The sequence below is a fragment of the Heteronotia binoei genome, chromosome 18 (assembly GCF_032191835.1).
Source record: "Heteronotia binoei isolate CCM8104 ecotype False Entrance Well chromosome 18, APGP_CSIRO_Hbin_v1, whole genome shotgun sequence".
Taxonomy (NCBI): Eukaryota; Metazoa; Chordata; class Lepidosauria; order Squamata; family Gekkonidae; genus Heteronotia; species Heteronotia binoei.
This window is the reverse complement of record NC_083240.1, coordinates 45,469,786-45,491,571: the sequence shown is the minus strand read 5'-3', so window position 1 is coordinate 45,491,571 and position 21,786 is coordinate 45,469,786. Positions and strand designations below refer to the sequence as shown.

The window sequence follows — 21,786 nt, the reverse complement described above, 5'->3', positions numbered from 1 at the left end:
TCTGGCAGGTCATTCCACTGCTTCAAGTTGGATTTATCTCTGGTTTCCTTTTATTATTTTTTGTTAAAGGCTAATCTTAATGGCAGACATACATGTCGGCTTGCCGGCTGAGCCACTGCTGGCAGGCACTGCTGTCCTGGATGTACTGGAGGACTTCAGAAAGCATGGTGCGCTTCAGACGCTCCTCCTCCCGCGTCTTCTTGAGGCGGTCATACGTTTTTGCACCTGCAGCCAACAAAGCACATCTTGCAGCCAGCTGACTTGAGACATGAGCTTTCCAGAATATTGCCCCTCCTCAGACTTTGTCCCAGCCTGACTTCCCAAATGAAAAAAACAAACAGTCAAGGCCTCGTGCATATCTCATTAAAATGTCAAATTTGCTGAATGATGACACCTACCGGTAAATCTTAATTCTATACAGAAGCCTAGTCAGAAAACAATGACATATAACTGCCTTCAGTAAATGTCCAAATGTTATGTTTTGCTTGCAGGTAAAAGTGTAACGTATCATGCCACAGGTGTAAACTAAAGAAGAAAAACAGGCGAAAATTTCTGATGCTTCCTGCTGAGCCTTCTGTAATATTAAATTATATCATGTAGAAATTAGTTTTGCTATAGTTAAGACCAGTGGTGATGTTACTAGCAAAGTATACACTACACAGCACTAATTATAATACTCTCATGCACTGCAACCCTAGAAATGTTACAGCAGTACTGGTAATAATGTATGTAACATGTCCACTGTCACTGCCTCCAAGGCCTAGTTCGCACCAAAGATCAAGAACTGGCCGTCTTCTTTGTGGGTTGAACTAGACCATGGGGCAGGTGGCAGATCACATGATGAATATGCCCTAAAGGTGATGGTGAGGAAATGATTCCTATCCACAGAAATGTGCGAATTGTGGAGAAGGCTAAGCTGAAACCCTCCTTGAGATCTAGTCTAGAATCATTTTGCGTGGAGTGTCATTCCACCATGACAAACCCACTCTGCCCACGTTTACCACACTTTCTAATTTGGAGAATTATGCTGAAAAGCTTGCCTCCTGTTATCTTGAGGATCTGTCCTTAACCTGAGGTGTTTGCTTTAAGAAACAAAATGTAGGTACAAACGTCTTGTTTGCAAGCATGAGTGCCGAACGCTCAACAGGGAACCGCAATTGCCTGCTGCTCTCTGGAAGTCTGCTGTATGGGAAATCTAGGTTTGTTGCTGTGTGATGCGGTAACTAGGGCAGCTTCACCCCAGCAGTGGCAGTCTCTTTGTTTCCCTATGGAGTTCTAAATGCAGGTTCCCTGGAAGAAAGAACACCTCTGCTATAGTTTCCATAATCGGCTCCCTGGAGACACCCTGCTCAATGGATTGCTCCCCCCTGCCGCAACTTCTGATACAATCCTTGAACATATAAGCAAACCAGAGATCATAAAGTATTCAAGAGCTAAATGATGCAAGGGCCTTAATATCTGTCTAGTCAGGCCCTTCCTGCTCTCTTAAGGACGTAACAAAAAAAAGAAAGCCCCAGTGATTTAAATTTGGTCTATTCGGCAGCAAGGTTTTTTCCACAGGAAGTAAAATTCTAATGCTGATGAAAGACGAAATTATTGTCTCCCTCAGATGAAAGGCACTCATGGGCTCATGAGTCAGCCAGTTAGTTCCCCAATACCTTCAGACCTGGTCACTGCTGTGGAGTTTAGCAGCTGCTGTTCGGACATTGCCCTGAGATCCAGGGTTAAAACCAGTTCAGGTGATGCCTTCTCTAATGCCCAATGCTGCCCGACAAACATGATTCTGAAGGAAGTACCCTCTGAGTAACATATCCTGTGTGTGAACATGTCAGCATGATCATGGCTAATGTACCACAAACACACTTACTGCAGAAATTAGTGATGCCAGCCGTCCTGTATTCCTGGAGCCGTTTGATTTCCCTTCGCAGTTCAAATTCCACTGATTAAAAATAAGAGTGAAATGGAGAGGGGGAGGGGGGGAAATACAGGTTACCCTTTGGATTTTGTCATGATTCCTTCTCTGAGCAAAAACAAAATGGGATTGCTACAGCCTCACAGCTTTGGGAGACAGGTTGAGCAGAAGGCTGCCTGGCTGGAACCATCCCTCAATGGGCTCCCCGACCCAAGCCCAGCACTTTGCCCCCTGCACTGCAGGAACTCTCTGAAGGGCAGAAGAGTCTACAAGACATCCGTTGTCTCTTTAAAAAGGGCGCCAAGTGCCTAGCTCTTTGGAGAGCAGGCAGGCATGTGTTTAGTCTCTCCTGTGTTTCTGCACAGTCAGCAATGACAGTTATGTGAAGTGAGGAGATAACATTGGGCACTGTCTGGTGCATTTTGGTATTGATGGTGGAGTTTTCAAATGTGTACAAAAGACATTTGGCAAGCCTATGAGTTCATGATCAATAAAGATGGGGCGGGGGGGCATACATGGTCCATGAAAACAATGTTTTCATCCTGAAAATTACTTGTGAAGGTAATTCTGTGCTATAATCACTACATACCCTTGAACACTTTTAACACATGTTTTTGCTTGCGTTCAGTTGGGAAACATAGCTAATTTCCTCCCTGATAACTGCAATTCTAGGCTGGATTAAACTCCGCTTTAGAACCCCAGTGTGGGGGTGGAGAAGCTAACGCCAGTTAACAGTGTGGGGGTGTTTATACATCATGGGTAGCTACCGTTTTTAACTAGTATTGAGGCACACAGGTAAGTTTGTCAACAAGCCAGGTTGGTGCACGTTAGGGGTAGGTATCTGGATATGGCTAAGCTAAAATTAAACCAAAATTAGCTGAATTTGAGGATGTTTGAAATGACCATAAACAACCCCAAAATTCTGGAGGTAATAATTTATCTTCTGGAATTCCAGGAGTGTTTTCAGATGTTGCTGGAACAGGAAGGAGAGAGGGAGTGCGCCTCTGGCACATAACTGCACGCCGCCCCTTTAAATTTTATTCCCCATGAGGGCAGATCTGGTTTCAAGCTGTTTATTGCAGTGCACTGTCCTCTCTCCCTTGCTCCAGCTGTGGGGGGGGGGGGGGGGGCGTGGTTAATATTCTTTTAAATTTCAGAGGTTTTGTTTTTTTTAAGGGCATAATTTCAGTGCCACAATTTCCAAACAGAAAACTATGCCTGAACAAAATTACAGAAACACCACCAAACCTCCTGAAATTTCAACATACTGAAAATCATGCCCCATATAGAAGAAAAACCTGACATTTTTTTGAAGCACACACACCCTTTGAACATATTTTAACTTTACTGCAGTTAAATTCGCTGTGAATACAGTTTAAGAACATGAGCCTGGAAGTCCCCAGTCCAAGTTGCTCCTTCCTTGAAAGAGGATATGTTGTCTTCCTTTATTGCTGTACTGCTCTTTGACCGTAACAGATATTGATTGATTGAAAGAGACCACTGAGTGTCAATGTGATGTAGTGGTCAGAGTGCTGTACTAGGGCTGTGGAATACTGGATTTAGTTTAGTTTATTGATATTACAGTCCTTAGACCAGTATGTACATATAAAAGGAAAACTGGGTTAAAAATATTCACTTGTCATGAGATTTCCTGTGTGGCCTTGGTCATTCTGCCCTCAGCCTAATCTACCTCACATGAACATTCTGGGAATAACATGAAGTAGAAGAGAACCCTGTATGCGAGCGATCCTAATCTCTTTTGAGGGTGGTGGGGGGGGAATGGGGAAGAGGACAAATTGGCCTGTAGCTTCCTATGTTTTCCCAGCTCATTGCTACAGTGCACTCTTAACCACATTAAAGGATACCCGAGTTAAATAAAAGCCTCACCTCTATAACTAATTAGAAAACGTTACAGAAATTAGAGCCAAACTTATTAGCAGGGCTTTTTTGGAAGAAAAAGCCAACAGGAAATGATTTGCATATCAGGCCACACACCCTGGCGTCACCATTATTTTGCGCAGGGCTTTTTTGTAGAACTCATCTGCATATTAGACCACACCCCCTGATGCCAAGCCAGCCGGAACTGCGTTCCTGTATATTCCTGCTCAAAAAAAGCCCGGTTGTTAGAATCAAGTCAGAGCAACTCAGAGACCACCAAGAGTTTCAGGGAATGAGTTTTCAAGAAAAGCTCCCTTCCTCAGACACTTGGATTGGAACAAAAATCCAGCTCTGATGTGGGTTGTTTCGCCAGGCAGAAATAAGAGTAAATTTAGTATGTCTGTCTACCTTTACTCTGGAGTGGGTGGATCAATTTAAAGGTGATTTAATTATGCAAAATATAAGTATGATCTGATGATGGGAATTCAGACATGTCTAAGAGGCAAAGCTGCTTACAAAAAGTCACATGGTGGAGCCTGTAAATGCCTGACGTGCTGCTTCGTTTATAACCCCACAAATTAAATCAGGGGTGGAAACAAGCCTTGAAAAGTTAACACAAGATCTTCTATTGTTAAAATGGCTCTTTGGGGAACTCATTCATTGGCAAGGATTGACAAAATGTAGAATTTCCCACCTCAAAACATGGCACTGAGAGACTGGGAAACTTATCTGCAAACATGGCAGTGTGGCTTTCAAGAGAACAGTTCTCCGAAACATTTCACACTGTTTTGGATCCTAGCATTGTTATGCACTGCTGCACCAGAAAAGGCACAAAGACCTGGCTTACCATCAAATGACTGGTGAATCTAAGCCCTCCTCCATAAAGTTTTTCTCTCTTGAAACCAACTGCAGTTTGCGATGTGGGATTCAGATTGGGGGAAAGGAATGGCTAATTTCCAACAATCAGCTATTTCTCCAGTCTGATTTACCTCAGTAAATAATGGTGTCAGGAAGACTAATCTGGGTCAAGTTTAAATAACTCAGGTGGGATATAATCACAGCCTGGTGACTTCCCAGATTTTAAAGACTGTATAAGACGACTTCCCTTTTTTTAAAAAAATGTTAAGGCCATCTTGAAAGTGTTGACATCTTTAGATTAAGTGGGATTTTGAGTTTATCCCAGGCTGTGGCAAAGACTTCACTGTAATGTTGTTGCCACTTGGAGGGAGGAACTGGGGATCCAGGAGGTAGAGGCATCATTGCTTCACGTTATCGTCTCTAGTGAATGAATATACCAAAAGGTGCAGCCAGCAGACTTTACTCTTCATTTACTGAATGTGATGCATTTGATTCTATAGCTCTAGTTATAGTTTGGGAAAAAACATTCTAGCATGGGTATGCCTGGCAGACTGCTCACACTCATTAGGAATCTGTACTCTGGAAAAGAGCCCCGTGCCGCAGTGCTGCAGTTGGAGCCCTCTGCTCATGTCCTGAGTTCGGCCCCAGCAAAAGCTGGTTCAGGTAGCCAGCTCCAGGTTGACTCAGGACTTCCGAGGTCGGTCAAATGAGTCCCCAGCTTGCTGGGGGGAAAGCGTAGATGACTGGGGAAGGCAATGGCAAACCACCTTGTAAAAAAGTCTGCCGTGAACAAATTGTGAAAGCAACGTCACCCCGGAGTCGGAAACGACTGGTGCTTGCACAGGGGACCTTTCCTTTACCTTTACCTTACTCTGAAAATATTCTCCAGATTCCTATCCTAGGTAGCTCCACCCTCTCGAACCCAATCAGGGTAAGAAGTGGTGCTAGGCAGGGCTGCATCTTGGCCCTAATTTATTTCATTCACATATAAATGATTTTCATCCTAACCGGGACTGTATTTATTTTATTTATTTTTCGGATTTTTATTCCGTCCTCCCCAGACGGGTTCAGGGTGGATTCCAACACGAGTCAGAGACTCATTACAATAAATTAAAAAGATTAAAACGATAAAATCCAAGATAGCAGCAATTAAGAGACCTATTAAGGCCACATAAACTGAGTCAGTGGCACTTCAGTAAACTGGCAAGTTGAGCAGGGAGGCCAATCTGATGTGGATGCCTGCTGCCTCATAGAATCATAGAGTTGCTGTCAGATGGCCATCTGTTTAAAAACCTCCAAGGAAGGAGAGCCCACCACCTCCTGAGGAAGCCTGTTCCACTGAGGAACTGCTCTAACAGTCAGGAAGTTCTTCCTAATGTTGAGCCAGAAGCTCTTTTGATTTAATTTCAATCCATTGGTTCTAGTCCTACCTTCTGGGGCCACAGAAAAAAATTCCACGCCATCCTTTATAGGACAGCCCTTCAGGTACTTGAAGAAGATGATCATATCACTTCTCAGCCGCCTCCTCTCCAGCCTAAACATGCCCAGCTCCTTCAAGCTTTCTTCACCTGAAGGCCTGGGGGAACAGCTCTGTTTTACAGGCCCTGAACTGATAAAGGGTCTTGCAGGGCCCTGATCTCCAGTGGAAACTGATCCACCAGGCTGGAGCTAGGGCCGAGAAAGCCCTGGTCCTGGTGGAGGCTAGACTGATGTCCTTTGGGCCTAATTAACCAGTAGGTGTTGATCTTGTGAGCACAAGGCTCTTGTTGAAGACTGTAGATCCTGTTCTCTTCAGCTAAGTGGTCAGCCTGCATCTTATTTAGCATACACAGGCAATCTAGTTTTATTAGCCTGTTCTCTCTCAGGTTTAGTGAAAGTATTAAACGAGCTTTATGATTTCTGCAAAAAAAAAACTGTTTAGAAATAAACTTTGATTAAATAAAAGTACTAATTTTCTCTAAATCTGAACAAAAAAGGACATATTCTTTATCCTTGCGTGGAAACTCAATTGAGATAGTAAGAAATTTCAAGTACCTCAGGGTTATGTTTACACAAAATCCCTCTTGGGATTTGCATATGTCAATGCAGAAGTTAAATTCCTCCTTTATTTTCTTTTAAAAATTATTTTATTGCAAAGGAGGGCAATTTTTTTATAACGCTTATGATCGTTTATACAGCAATTATATGCTGTATATATGCTGTTCTAGTTTGGTATAGTGGTCATAAAGAACGTTTTGATTTTCTTCCTGTCAAATCTTTAGAAATCTGTTGGTTATTCTGCGATGTTATCTTCTCCACCACCTAGAGATTAGATCTGGGGCTTCCAAACCTACTATTATTTACTGATCTGTCATTACATTTCGGTTTCCTCTTTCTGAGACATCAATAGCTCCTCTTTTGTTTCAGTTGTTAATTTTAAATACCTCTGGGTCCATCTAGAGTAGGAATTTAGGTAAAAGACTTTCCCTCCCAATAGAGCAAAAAACAGCACTAAGAAGGTAAACTGGAAAAAGCTTCAAAGCAAGACCTTAAATAAAGGCTGGTCCTTAGCACTCTAGTCTTCTTCCAGATACCCTTTAGTTGTAGTTTTTCCTTGCCAGACTATTTTCGCTGCTTAGAAATTCTTAAGTTCAGTTGAGCTTTTCTTTTGGCCAGGAGTAATGCCTTAGACTCAGCCAAAATGCAAGGAAGATATAATACAATTCCTGCAAATGCCCTCATTGCTCATATTTGTTTAGTATGTCCCCAAAACAATTCCGCATGAAACAAATATTTTACTCTTTGGATAAAACAACTGATGACACTTTCTGAGACGTGGATGCTGCGCTATCTGCTATCAAGGAGACTGGCGAACTGAGTGAAAGAGATGTAGCAGTTTTCCTCTTTATAGTGTCAAGAGAGAACTGACTTTCATTCTCACTTCCTTTTTTTGTGAGAAACTGTGGATGAATAGCTTATAGCTGTAAAATCTAGGGAAAGGGAAAGAAATGGAAGGAAAAGGTAAAGATGCCCTCTTTAGGGCTGCTTCCTCAGTCTTCAAAACATGTGCAACGGGGAGCTAGTCAGTGGGGAGGGGGGGAAGGTCAAGAACATAAGGCAGTGCAAGGGATTCTGATCACAGATCCCTCATGACAACGGTGCATGTCCTAGTGCTTACGTCCTCTATTCAAAGCAAAGATGAGCTGCATAAGTTGCTTCCATGTTGTCAAGATGCTTTGCATTTGAACATAAGAGAAGCCATGCTGGATCAGGCCAATGGCCCACTCTGTCTCACACAGTGGCCAAAAAACCAGGTGCCATCAGGAGGTCCATCAGTGGGGCCAGGACACTAGAAGCCCTTCCACTGTTTCCCCTCCCAAGCACCAGAAATACAGAGCATCACTAGCTCCAGACAAAGAGTTCCAACAATACGCTGTGGCTAATAGCCACTGATGGACCTCTGCTCCAGATGTTTATCCAATCCCCTCTTGAAGTTGGCTATGCCTGTAGCTGCCACCACCTCCTGTGGCAGTGAATTCTACGTGTTAATCACCCTTTGGGTGAGGAAGTACTTCCTTTTATCCATTCTAACCCGATTACTCAGCAATTTCATTGAGTGGCCATGAGTTCTTGTATTGTGAGAAAGGGAGAAGAGGACTTCTTTCTCTACCTTCTCTATCCCACGCAGAATCTTGTCAACCTCTATCATGTCACCCATCAGTTGATGTTTCTCAAGCTAAAGAGCCCCAAGCGTTTTAACCTTTCGTCATAGGGCAAGTGTTCCAACCCTTTAATGATTCTAGTTGCCCTTTTCTGGACTTTTTCCAAAGCTATAATATATTTTTTGAGATGTGGTGACCAGAATTGTACACAGCACTCCAAATTTGGATGAATTCCACAATATCTTACTCATGATGTTGCTGCATTGGGCAGCAGATGGGGAGGGAGGCCCTCAATTCTCTGGAAGTGTGTTGTTTTAATCAGGTGCAGCTGCTTACAACAACTGTGAAGATATGGTTTTCACTTTCCAAAATGGAAAAACACAAATATTCATTGTCTTTCTAATAAGGCCAGTCGGGGCAAGCAAAAGAAATTCTGTTGAACTAGAAATAGGCAGGCTTGTGAACTATGAAGAAATGTACTGGGAAAAACCAAAGGCTTTGCTTGTTTCCCCCCTTCCCTTCAACATACACAAGAACAGGTTCACCCCCTACGTGAGCATTTCTACCAATACTGCTTCTGACTTTAAAGAGATGTATCCCAAGTTAAAAATTTAAAAGCTAGTAGCAAACTTCATGCCCCTAACCAGCATATTTTTACCTTGTTTTTTCTTTTTCTAGCTAAAACTGCTACATATCCAATGCATTTGATATCTGAAATGCTAAAAGCTTTGTAAACAGACTATCCTTTGAAGTAATTAAGAGAACAATTCTGTGTATGATGTTATGGAAAGACAGTCAAACATCATGTACATACATCCATACATGTACACACCCTTCTATCCACACATGAATACACTTCTTCTGTTTAAGAGCTTGGGGCAATTACAAAGCTTACATATTCTTTCACTACCAAATGCTGACTTTATAGATATTACTGGAGAGCAGAAATTATGCAATTATTTTAGGTGCCAGGATATTTTGTGTGTGTGATATTTGGAGGACCTTGACACAGTTTACATGTAGACTTTATGCATGGTGGGAAACTTTCGTGGGCAACCACAGGAACACTAGCAATGTGATATTTCAGTCTGAGATCTGGACTCTTAAAAGTAACCATTGAGCGGTCAGCGTGCAAAACTTGACTGCTGTAATTTGGTATGGGAAGTTGGGGGGTGGCCCTTTTTGCATGCATATAAGTGGAGGCGCGGCTCCGGCATGCTGTCTTAGTATGTAGTTACCAATAAAGCCAGTTCTGTGTGAACTCCAAATGCATCGAACCCAGTATTTAATAGAAGCCATGTCCAATCTTTACACAGCCCACCATGTTTTTTGCTGTTGATAGAGAAAAGAAAAATGAAGATGCTTACATGCATTGCTTTCAATGAATTTGTCGTGCTCCATTGGTCCTAGTATTCTTGCAAAACGTCTCATGGTTTCATAAAGATCTTGAACCTCCTTTGGGTATCTTCTTTCTAGAACTGCAACAGAGATGCAGACACCAAAAAGACACTTTCTTTACAAGGAAGACAGAAAGGTTAAGTGCCAAGATGACAGAGACACTCATGTGCTGACTTCAGATACTGTTTCCTGCCAGGTGAGACGCTGAATCATGTGACAAGACAAAGTGAGGTCTGTGCAGTTAGCTCAGATTTCCTTCCTAATTGTTGACCATTCATCTCACACAGGTTCTCCCGAGCTGCTTCTCTGTTACTACAAAACTAACCACTGTGGGAGTGGCAGGTAACAGGGTTTGTATGTGGTTTAGGCACAAGTGGCAGCAAAATTCAAACCTAGTCATGGAAATTTACCCCATGCAATTAGCTGTTTGCATGTTTATGTCTCTATCTGTTGCTTCCCTACCTCAACACATCTTAAACATCTGCAGCACTACAGTCTCTACAATGTCAATGTAACACAAATTGTGATAATGTTGTATGAGTCTATGTATTACCAGGGGCAGTCTTAAGCATAGGGCATTCAGGGCTGCTGCCCAGGATGGACAGGGCCTGACACCGCCCCCCCCCCCCCTTGGCACTGTCCTCTAGATGGAAGAATCATAGAGTTGGAACGGACCTCCAGGGTCATCTAGTTCAACCCCCTGCACAATGCAGGAAACTCACAAACAACTCCCCCTAAATTCACAGGATCTGCATTGCTGTCAGACGGCCATCTTGCCTCTCTTTAAAAACCTCCAAGGAAGGAGAGCCCACCACCTCCCGAGGAAGCCTGTTCCACTGAGGAATCGCTCTAACCGTCAGGAAGTTCTTCCTAATGTTGAGCCAGAAACTCTTTTGATTTAATTTCAACCCATTAGTTCTGGCCCTACCTTCTGGGGCCACAGAAAACAATTCCACACCATCCTCTAGATGACAGCCCTTCAAGTACTTGAAGATGGTGATCATATGAAGCTGCCTTCTACTGAATCAGACCCTGGGTCCATCAAAGTCAGTATTGTCTACTCAGACTGGCAGCGGTTCTTCAGGGTCTCAAGCAGAGGTTTTTCACCCCTATTTACCTAGACCCTTTTTAGTTGGACATGCTGGGGATTGAACCTGGGACCTTCTGCTTACCAAGCAGATGCTCTACCATTGAGCCACCATCCCTCCCCAAATCATATCACCTCTCAGGAGAAGAGAGAACAAGGAGAGTAGGCTCCTACCACTGTGTGCACCCACTCATCCAGGGCTCGGGCAGCTTGTCTGGCGGTGGCTGCAGGTATCTGTCTCTTTGAGAAGGAAAACAACCAAATGGTTATAGTGACCCAATAACAAATTAATATTAACAAGATACAAAATACAAGGCCTTGAGTGAGTCCTTTGTGAGCGTAATGCCATCTTTGAAGTTCATTTGGAGACACTTTTGTGCCCCTCTTAATATAGCAGTATTATTTGCAGTCACGGAACGCTGTGGAAGTATTATTGTTAATTTACTTTGTACTGGAAGGCTTTTGCATGTTATTATCAATGGAGCACCCTATGCTTGAAGAGTGATTGAAGCAGGATGTTTCAAGTCGACCCCCTGCACATTGGGACTCCGTGTTGAAAAATCATTGTGATTACATTGTATTTTGTACCTTGTCAATATTAATTTGTCAATTGTTAATATTATTTCATTATTTGGTTGCTATAACCATTTGGTTGTTTTCCTTCTCAAATTGAAGTGACCTCTCTCCTGTTTTTTGTATCTGTCTCTTTGGCAGCCCTCTTGAGGGTCGCTCCTTGCTTGTGTCCCAGTCAGAAAGCACAGTGATTAAGGGGCTCCATCCTGGATATTTGCCCAGGGCCTCAGAAGCACTAGTCACTAAGACAACCATGGAATATTACCATCTAAGAACTTTTCTAGTGAGCAGAATCCCAGGCCTGATAGGGAAAAAGGCCGCAAGTCCAAGTGGCTGTTGAAATGGCAATCCTACCAAGGCAGAAAGAGACATGGATAGCTACAGTATGTGAATATGCATGCTTATGCCAGCTGAAATACAACAACAAGCATTGATCTGATTTCAATGTCTCTTTGGTTAGCCCCTCAGATAATTCCGCAAGCAACAAATGGAATGGAGGTATTCGAGTTATGAACCAAGCAACACCTTTGAAAGACTAATTTGACGGCACAGCAATTAAGACTGACTACTGTAGTACTCACTCTGAAACTTTCTGAGATTGATGAGTCCGTGGTCTCTTATAATCCTGTAATAATGAAAAGGAACAGCCTGAATTAAGGACATTTTTTGCTGTAAACAATTATCCATGGTGGAAAAGCCATATAAAAACATAGCAGAATCTCATCCTTATATCTTTTTCCCAAAAGGCTGCCTAAGTGTCTATATAAAGCTTGCCTTCTGGAAGGGTTTTCCTCTATGTGACACTGTTATACCTCCCAAGTTCATAAAAACTGGTACCATTAAAGGTATAGACCTCCATAAAACCTATTAAAAATGTGGCTTGACAATTATAATCAAGATCCAGGTGGGCAGCCGTGTTGGTCTGAAACTATAGAACAAAGTTGGAGTCCAGTGGCACCTTTAAGACCAACCAAGTTTTATTCAGAATGTGAGCTTTGGTCTGATGGTGATTTTAGCACACTTTTTGAATACAACTTTGTTGGTCTTAAAGGTGCCACTGTGCTCCAACAGTTATAATCAAGGAGAAGTTTGTAGTTAGCATTTGCATGATCACCTGGGGGTGTACCTAGGGGAGTCTGGGGTTACCAAGCAGTGACTGTCAAACCGGCAGGGAGCATCCCAGGAGGAAAATTAAAAAAACAAACAAAACCCCACAGCCTCATCCACTTACAAGAAGTTCTTACCATGGAGTTCCTGGTGATTCCTAGAACTAACCAGAAATCACAAACAGTAGCTCTAGGAATCACTCTTGGCAGTCCTAGGTGAGTCCCTGCTTTGGCAGAAACAGAACCCCATAAAACTGCATTTCATTTTGCTCAGTGCTGCTGCATTATGAAAGTGGTACTCTAGCTTTTCTAGAGACCTCGTAGAGTATGACCTTAGAAAAAAACAGGTTGCTTACCTGTAACTGATGATCTTCGAGTGGTCATCTGTGCAGTCACACACATGAGTTTTCCGCCTGGAAACAAACCTGACCTGGGAGAATTCAAAGCTAGCCTAGGCGTTTTATTTTGGTGCACATTCCCTCTCAATCTGGGGAGCAGGGGAAGGCTGGGCGGGCGGGTGTGACTGCACAGATGACCACTTGAAGATCATCAGTAACAGGTAAGCAACCTGTTTATCTTCATTGTGGTCTCTGTGCAGTCCCACACCTGGGTGACTGATAAGCTGGAGTGCACGGTTGGTGGGTGCTGGTTCAGGGATGAAAGAACACCTGTTAAACATGCATATAAATAACATGAAGTATTGTACTTACAGGGCATGGCGCTGAAGGTGTCAGTAAAAAATGGAGCGAAGTACAGCCTGCCTGAAGGATACGTCACGCCGTGCACGAACGTCTAGGGTGTAGTGCGTGACAAACGTAGATGGAGAAGACCAGACCACAGTGGCACAGATGTCCTCCATTGGTATGCCTCTGCAGAAGGCTGATGATGTGGAAACGGCTCACGTGGAATGAGCTTACAAATGTTCAGGGTTGTTTAGCCAGCTGGTAACATAAGGCAATTGCAGACACAACCCACTTCGAAAATCTCTGAGTTGAGATCTTGTAGCCCTGCTTATGTGTCCCATAGGCTACAAAAAGTCTAGAGACTTTCCAGAAGGGACATGTCCTATCAGTGTAGAATGCAAGGGCCCTATGTACATCGAGATTCTGTAGAGTTTTTTGTCTGGCATCACTGGGGTTCTGAAAGAAAGAAGTAAGTGCAGTAAATTTCCCTAGGTGGTAAGGTGAAACCACCTTTGGGAAGAAAGTAGGGTCCGGGCGTAGCACCACTGTGTCAGGGTGAAAGACAGTGTATGGGGGGTCTGTCCGGAAGGCACAAATGTCACTGGCTCTCCTACCGGATGTAAGTGCCACCAGTAACGCCGTCTTCCATGACAAGAGATGCAGTGGGATGGATGCCATCGGTTCAAAGGGAGGTTTCATCAACTGGCTTAGGACAAGAGAGAGGCTCCACGTCAGTTGAAGTTGACAAATTGGAGGGTGAAGATGCAGAATGCCCTTTAGGAAGACTTTTGTCGTGGAATGAGAGAAGACAGTGTGTCATTCAATGTGTGGATGAAGAGCTGAAATAGTAGCCAAATGAACCTTCAGGGAAGAGTAGCTGAGACCAGAGTCTGATAGAAACAAGGTGTACGACAGAATTTGGGTTACAGACTCAGGGAGGAAGTTGTGTTGAGAAGCGTATGCTGAGAAGCGCTTCCACTTTTGTGAGTAGGATTTCCTAGTGGATGGCTTTCTGGCATTGAGGAGGACTCGTTGGACTTTGGTGGGGAAATCTAGAAATTCATTTTCCAGGCAGTCAGTCGCAGACGAGCTAGGTCATGGTGCAGGACTTTCTCTTCTTGTTGAGAGATTAAGTCTCAAACTGGAGGGAAATGATGGAACACATTGTGTGACAGAAGTAGGAGAACAGTGAACCAGGGCTGACAGGGCCACCAGGGAGAGATGAGGATACAGTTTGTCCAATCCAGTTGGATTTTCTGAAGAGTTCTGGTTATCATTGGAATCGGAGGGAATAAGTAGTGGAGTGGTCCCGACCATGAGTGAAGAAAAGCATCTCCCGCGGACTGTGGGGACGGAGGGCCTTGAGTGTAAAAGCGTGGGTATTGTGCGTTGGCCGGAGAGGCAAAGACGTCTATGGCCAGAACCCCAAAGGTCCTGAAGACTATCTGAAGTTAGGTGCGGTTGAGGGTCCATTCGTGATCGTTCACAAGGTGCCGGCTTAGCACGTCCGCTTGAACATTTTGGATTCCCGGCAGATGTACAGCTGCCAGAAATATGTTGTGAGCAATGCTCCAATGCCAGAGGGATAAGACCCGTCTGCAAAGGAGGACAGAAGCAGTGCCTCCGTCAGTTGACATAAAATATAGTGGCCACATTGTCTAAGGTGACCTGGACATGCAGAACGTGAACGGATGGTAGAAACGACTTGAGTGCTCTGTGGACCGCCAAGAGTTCTAGACAGTTGATATGTAGAGACTTCTTGTAGTCTGTCCACTGCCCTTGCACCGTCAGAGTTCCGAAGTGGGCTCCCTAACCTCACCTCGAAGCATCGGTCGTGACAATGGCCGACGGAGGTGTCCATATGAACGGCGTTCCCACTAGAAAATAATGTTCTATTTTCCACCACTCGAGGAATGTGAGAGTGTGGTGTGGAACGGTGAGTACAGTCATTTGGTATTGTCGATGTGGGCGGAAAGTCCGCACAAACCAGAGTTGCAGAGGTCTCATGTGGAGTCTCGCAACGCAAAGGACAGAGGTCGTAGCAGCCATAAGTCCCAGCATGCGCTGAAAAATGAATGCTGTTTGGGTAGGGTGTGATATGATGGTAGAGGCCAGAGACTGAATGCGGCGGGCTCTGTCTACAGGAAAGTAAGCCTTGTGGGATTTCGTGGATAGGCGTGCGCCTATGAACTGAATGTCCTGCGTTGGAATCAGATTGGACTTTGTCAAGTTGACCTGAAGGCCCAATGAGGACAGGAGAAGCAGAGTGGTAGAGATGTCTTGTTGGAGTTGCTCTCTGGATTGTGCCACAATGAGCCAGTCGTCTATGTAAGGATATATGGAAATTTTTTGTTGGCAAAGTGTTGCCCCCACCACCGCCATGCACTTTGTGAAAACTCTTGGTGCAGTAGAGAGACCAAAGGGGAGGGAGCAAAACTGGTAGTGTTGGTCCCCGACGGCAAACCTCAGGAATTTTCTGTGATGATGGTTGATGGTGAGATGGAAGTAGGCGTCTTGAAGGTCTATCACTGCCATCCAAGCATTTTTTGGGATCAACAGAAGGATAGACTGTAGGGTAATCATGCGGAATTTTTTGTACTGTACATGGTGATTGAGTTTGCGGAGGTCCAGTATCAGATGTTGTCCTCCATCTCTCTTTGGTACCAGGAAATATCGGGAATAGAACCGTGTGCGATGGAACTGTGGTGGAACTGGTTCTATGGCTGCCTTGTTGAGCAAGGCGCAGATCCCTGATTGAAGTGGAAGAAATGGAGGGGTACGTACGAAATGATGGAGCTTCAGGGGAGAATTGAACTCTATGGTGTAACCTCTGCAGATTATCGCCGGGACCCAGGAGTCTGAAGTTATGGATTCCCATATGGGGTAAAACGGAAGCAGTCTTGTAGTATTGGGCGGATGTTGTGGTGGGGGTGTAGATAGTGCTAGGAAGTCAAAGGGACTGCTTTGAAGTCGTCTTCTTTGTGGCCTGTGCACAAGGCTGTTGATGGAAAGATTATTTGGTTGGTGGAGCTTTGAGCTTCCAGTAGTTGGCCTGTTTCGGTGAGCAGGGATGTTAATAGTAGGACAGTTTCCAAACTCTCTGCCGATTGTGTTGAGCTTGTTGTTGACTGACTCCCAATCTCCTAGCCCTTTTTCTGCTATCATCGACAGTAGTCAGGATGTCGTTGGTTGTTGCACTGAAGAGACCCTGACCATCAAAGGGCAGGTCCTCAATCTTAAATTTAATGTTTGGTTGCAGTGAGGAGGATCGAAGCCAGGAATGGCGATGCAAGGCGATGGATGTGGCCATGGTCCTGGACGAGCAAGCCACAGCATGACGGACTGTGTTAATCTGTTGTTTGCTAACCTGGGAAATTTCTTGTAGGAGTTGCAATGCTTGCTTCTGTGCAGAATCAGGTAGAGAAGGAACCAGCGTAGATAGCTGTGAAGTGAGGTAGCAGTAGTGAGGGAATAAATCTTTCTTTCTAGGGTGTCAAGTTTTTTCCCTTCTTTCTCAGGTGGAACCAGATGTCGTGTCTGTTTGGACTTCAATGAAGAGTGGACAATCATGGAGTTGAGTGCCGGATGATTGAACAAGAATTTAGAATTCGGTGCATGGATTTTATATAATGATTCAACCCGTTTAGATGCAGGAGGAACCGATGCAGGCTTATCTCAAGCCTCTTTGAGGCCCTCAAGGTGAACAGGAAGCATTGGGAGGAAAGATCCATCAGGTAAGTCAGCGTGGACTAGGTCATGGACCACATCCGATACTCTAGGCAAAGCAGTAGTGAGCTTGTTATTTAGAGTGTTAGCCATGTTGGTTAGCAGATCTAAATAGGCCTTGGAGCCCTCTGATGGTGAAAGATCTGCCAGTTTAGTAATGCCAGAAATGGGCGATACAGGTGCGGTTCCTGCAGATCGAGAAGAGTCGGAGTGTTCAGAGTCAGAATCTTCAGATGCGTTCATAGGTGTGGTTGGACGGTCATGTGAAGGTTTGGTCGATATTGATATAGCCTTTTCTGGATGGGTAGGTTGGCCAGGTTGTTCTATCTGTTGTTTAGATGGAGAGGACTGGGCAGCAGAAGTTGAAGCCACCAGTGATTGCAGTTTTGAATCCTGGCTGTAATGCCTGTGTTGATGTGGAGATAAACCCTCATGGTATCGGGGGTAGTAGATTTCCTCACGGTACCAAGGCTGGTAGGTTTCTTCACAGTACCGAGGCTGGTAAATTTCCTCACTGTTCCGAGGTTGAAAGGTTTCCTCACGGTACCCAGGTCAATGGAGCTTGTAGGAAGGCAATCAAGAAATCCTATAGTGCTGCTGGTACCGACGTGGCAGCGAAGGTGATCCAGATTGCGATGGGCTATAAAAATAGCAATACGTGCATCGGCTTGGAGACCATGGGTCAGCTTAGGCTTGTGTAGAAAAATCTCTGTACATTGGTGATCAGTGCAGCGGAGATGGTGAACTACGTCGATCATGAGCATGGGTTGAAGACTCTTGATATAGCAGAGAGACAGCCGAGTCCTTAAAAGTGCAGGGCGCCAACACTTCTCGGAATGGAGTCCAAGGAGATTAGATCGTTGTCCTCGAGGTCGAAGAGGTAGGTCGAGAGATTCAGCAGAAAGGATCTCGTCTGGAAGTGATTCGTGGACAGAAGATCGCGATTGGATGCGGATGACTTCGTTATGACATCAGTGGGAGCCGAGAGTTCTGCTGGAACATTAGGCGCTGATAATACCACAGCTGCGGCCACCGCCATCGCCAAGTGCAAGGTCGATGCGGAAGTCGATGCCATGGTATGGTCGGGGGGTCTCGAATCCGAAGATTTATGGTCGGTCTTCAGTTTGCATTTCAATGCTGTCGAATCCAATTGATGTTTGGAAGATGATTCCGGTCGGTGTTTTTTCTTGGAGTGCTTTTCGGACTTATGCTTGCTGGGAACCAATGACACGGAAGCTGTTGATCGAACCACGTCCCTTTGTGTAGTTAGGGAAGGTGGCGAAGTATGAGACCCAGAATCGTGGGACATCACAGGCCACAGAGAAGATTCCAAAAGGTGGCTTTTGAGTCAAGGAGCTCCATTCTTTTTGGCCTGTTTTCCAAATTGACTGCAGTGAACACAAGTGTAGACTCTGTCGGCCTCCCCCAAACAAAATAAGCATAAAGAATGTCCGTCGGTAGAGCGAATGCACTTTTAAAAAGTTGTTTTGCTGTCCTTCTCTTCCATATGCCGGGGGGGGGGAGGGGGAAGGGAGGGGTTGTAGTAAAGCAGAAGATAAAGTCTCTCCCTTTTTTTTTTAAAGGGAGTAACAATAGCACGAATAATGAAGATTAATGATACCAGTCGAAGAATGTAGAGGTGGTCACAATGAGGTAGGTCTATTCAGAGCGGCGGTTAAGAAGAAACTGGGTGGGTGGAGTGCCTTTCCCTCGTTCCAGGCATGCGCAGTGGATGCCTGCTCCCCAGATCAAGAGGGAATGTGCGCCAAAATAAAACGCCTAGGCTAGCTTTGAATTCTCCGAGGTCGTGTTCGTTTCCAGGCGGAAAACACATGTGTGGGACTGCACAGAGACCACGACGAAGATTTATAGTGTAGGGGTGTTCAGATGACTAGAAGAAAGGGTAAACCCTGATTCTTTTTTAACTTTTAACTTACAAACTTTCCTGCCTACTATTAAGAGGAAGAATTGCAGATTTATACCCCGCCGTTCTCTCTGAATCAGAGACTCAGAGCGGCTTACAATCTCCTTTATCCTCTCCCCCCACAACAGACACCCTGCTGTGAGAGCTCTCTCAGCCCCACCCACCTCACAGGGTGTCTGGTAAAGGAGGTAAAGGAGATTGTGACTGCTCTGAGACTCTAAGTATAGGGTGGGATATAAATCCAATATCTTCTTCCATGGGGGAGGGGCTCAGTGACAGTGGGCCCTCCCAAATCTGAAGGGCCCCAGCGGCTGCCCCACCTCAGAGTATACTGACGCTGTCCCTGCTAACAACTGCAGTCACACTACTCCACTCAACTCCCTACCACACCACACCCTCTGTTCCTCTATTCCAGGAATGGCCAAACTGGCTCGGGAGCCACATGTGGCTCTTTCACACATATCGTGTGGCTCTCAAAGCCCCCACTGCCCATTGGAGAATGCATTTAAATCCAAGCCAAGCCAGTTGCTTTCTTTCTCTCCTTCCTCCCTCCCCATCTGTTTGCTTGCTTCCTGTCTCGCAGCTCTCAAACATCTGATTTTCATGTCTTGTGACTCCCAAACATCTGATGTTTATTTTATGTGGCTCTTATGTTAAGCAAGTTTGGCTACCCCTGCTCTATACACACCTTTCAATGTATCCCCTGTACACTATCATAAACTATCCTGAGAGGTAGTTTAGCCTTACAAAGCAGCCACTGAAGAAGATGGGAGTGGGGTCAGGGCTCAAATGCCAGCATAATTTCCATACTTCTTTCTGTTTTATTAAGGTGCTGTATTTGTAGGGGGGAAAGGAGCAATGTGATAAGGGGACAGATTATTTTGCATGCGTCCGAGGGTTCCTTGAGTTTGGTGTATTGTGCTCAGTGGGCTGAGACATGGCTAATGCCTGAAGGTGCTTTAGTTTGATCCACTCAGACAGGGGAAGAGCTTAGTGGTTCACCAGTGCTGGGCTCAGAACTCTCTAACACAGGTTGAGAAGACATGTGGTTTCACTTCAGAATTCTGACATTGTTGTCTTCAAGCCTGGCTTTCAGCCACAGCATCTTGCCAAGGGCCTGACGCTTATTAGAATGGACTTATGACTTTGCCAAAGAAAAGCCCTTCTAATACCCTCCTTGGTGCGAGGAATACCTTGATAGGTCCCTGATTTCATAACTCAGTCTTTTCACCCAGCCCAATCTGGCAGCTTGCACTGGCCTGGATAGCCCAATCTTGGAAGCTAAGCAGGGTCAGCCCTGCCTAGGGCGTGGGTGGGAGACCACCAGGGAAGTCCAAGGGCTCTGAAGCAGAGGCAAGTGATGACAAACCACCTCTGGACATCTCTCGCCTTGAACATTCTATGGAGTCACCATAGGTCACTTTCTATCACCACCACCTAGCAGTGAATTGTTGGCTTCACTCGTCTGCTCTCCCCACCCTCCCAAATGGCTGGTTCGCTGCGGAGCGATGATTGGTTGGTAAGAGCCTCCTGGAGGCTGGATTGGCAGTCAGTACTGGCCCTAGGGCGCACACTGCAACACGGCACCATGTCCCCCCCACACACACACACTCAGAGGGGCACCACTGGGATTAGCTCTACCAGCTTCAATGCCCAGGCATCTGAGCATTCTCTTAAGACAGTGCTGGAGGAGGCTTCCAGAACCGGAAGGAAGCGGGAGAAGCCCCCTCCAGCGCTGTATTAAGAGAACGCTCAGATGCCCAGCTGCTTCAAAGCAGGGAGCACTGATCCTAGCGGTGCTCTTCTTGGTGTATGGGGGGGGGGGGTCGAGCGTGGCACCACATTGCACTAGGGAAGGGAGGGGGCAGGCAGCAGCATGGGGGGGGAGGGGAGAAAATTAGGCATTTACCTAGGGCACCAGGAAGGGGGGGGGGGAGTCCAATTCGGTGCCCCCTCAGCAAATGCCTAATTTGCCTAGTGGGCAAGCCAGCCCTGTTGGCAGTTACATCTTTCGCTGCATGCTGTTTCCCATGCCAGCAACTGAGCCATTAGGTTGCAGAAAAAGAGAGGGTACCTGCCTTTCCCCCCTCTTACTGGAGCTTTTAACAAGTGGGCTTTCAACTGGGGAAGTGGTGTGTAAGTGAGGAAGCAGTAACTCCCCCAGTGTCATGGCCCTGATCAATACCCTCGACCCCCAGTTCCCATGCTGCTTTCTTACAGGCTGATATAATGGATCTGTCAGAAACAAGTCCCTGACAGTTATAGCTTGGGATGGCACTGCTGTTTGTTTTGCTGGTATGATTATCCTTGCTCATTAATGATCCATTAGTATCATGCTGTTGCCTTTACATTTATATGATGTACTAACCCACATGATTATCCTTGCTCATTAATAATCCATTAGTATCAGGTTGTTGCCTTCGCATATATATGATGTACTCAACCCCATTGATTGTATCCATGAATACTAACACCAATTGATTCTTTTAGATATTTACTATTGTATGTGCTGTGGGATGTTCCAGATCTGCAGGTGGAAGTGGAGGACTCTAATCTAGTCTCCCTGGGTAACGCTGATAGGCACCAATGGAAAAAGGAAGAGCTTGTGGAATGTGACCTTGATGGGAGGTAACACTGGAGCCTGAGAAGGGACTTTATATTATTTGAAAATACTTTTGGCAGGTGTGGGAAAAGGAGAGTTAGAACATAAGAGAAGCCATGTTGGATCAGGCCACCGGCCCATCAAGTCCAACACTCTGTGTCACACAGTGGCAAAAAATTTTATATACACACATACACTGTGGCTAATAGCCACTGATGGACCTGTGCTCCATATTTTTATCTAAACCCCTCTTGAAGGTGGCTATACTTGTGGCTGCCACCACCTCCTGTGGCAGTGAATTCCACATGTTAATCACCCTTTGGGTGAAGAAGTACTTCCTTTTATCCGTCTTAACCTGTCTGCTCAGCAATTTCATCGAATGCCCACGAGTTCTTGTA

The 21,786-nt window shown here is 45.2% G+C and overlaps 1 protein-coding gene across 1 annotated transcript in view; it reads right to left on the bottom strand.

Annotated features, from left to right (window-relative positions):
- The window catches only part of TADA2A (transcriptional adaptor 2A), a 51,723-nt gene that overhangs the window by 8,782 nt on the left and 21,155 nt on the right, over window positions 1-21,786 (bottom strand). Inside the window, exons 9-12 of the mRNA XM_060259544.1 lie at window positions 11,929-11,972; window positions 9,657-9,767; window positions 1,868-1,939; window positions 93-225 (exon numbers count right to left, since the gene is read on the bottom strand). Of these exons, the coding sequence (XP_060115527.1) occupies window positions 93-225; window positions 1,868-1,939; window positions 9,657-9,767; window positions 11,929-11,972 (360 nt within the window). The remainder of the gene's footprint in view (window positions 1-92; window positions 226-1,867; window positions 1,940-9,656; window positions 9,768-11,928; window positions 11,973-21,786) is intronic.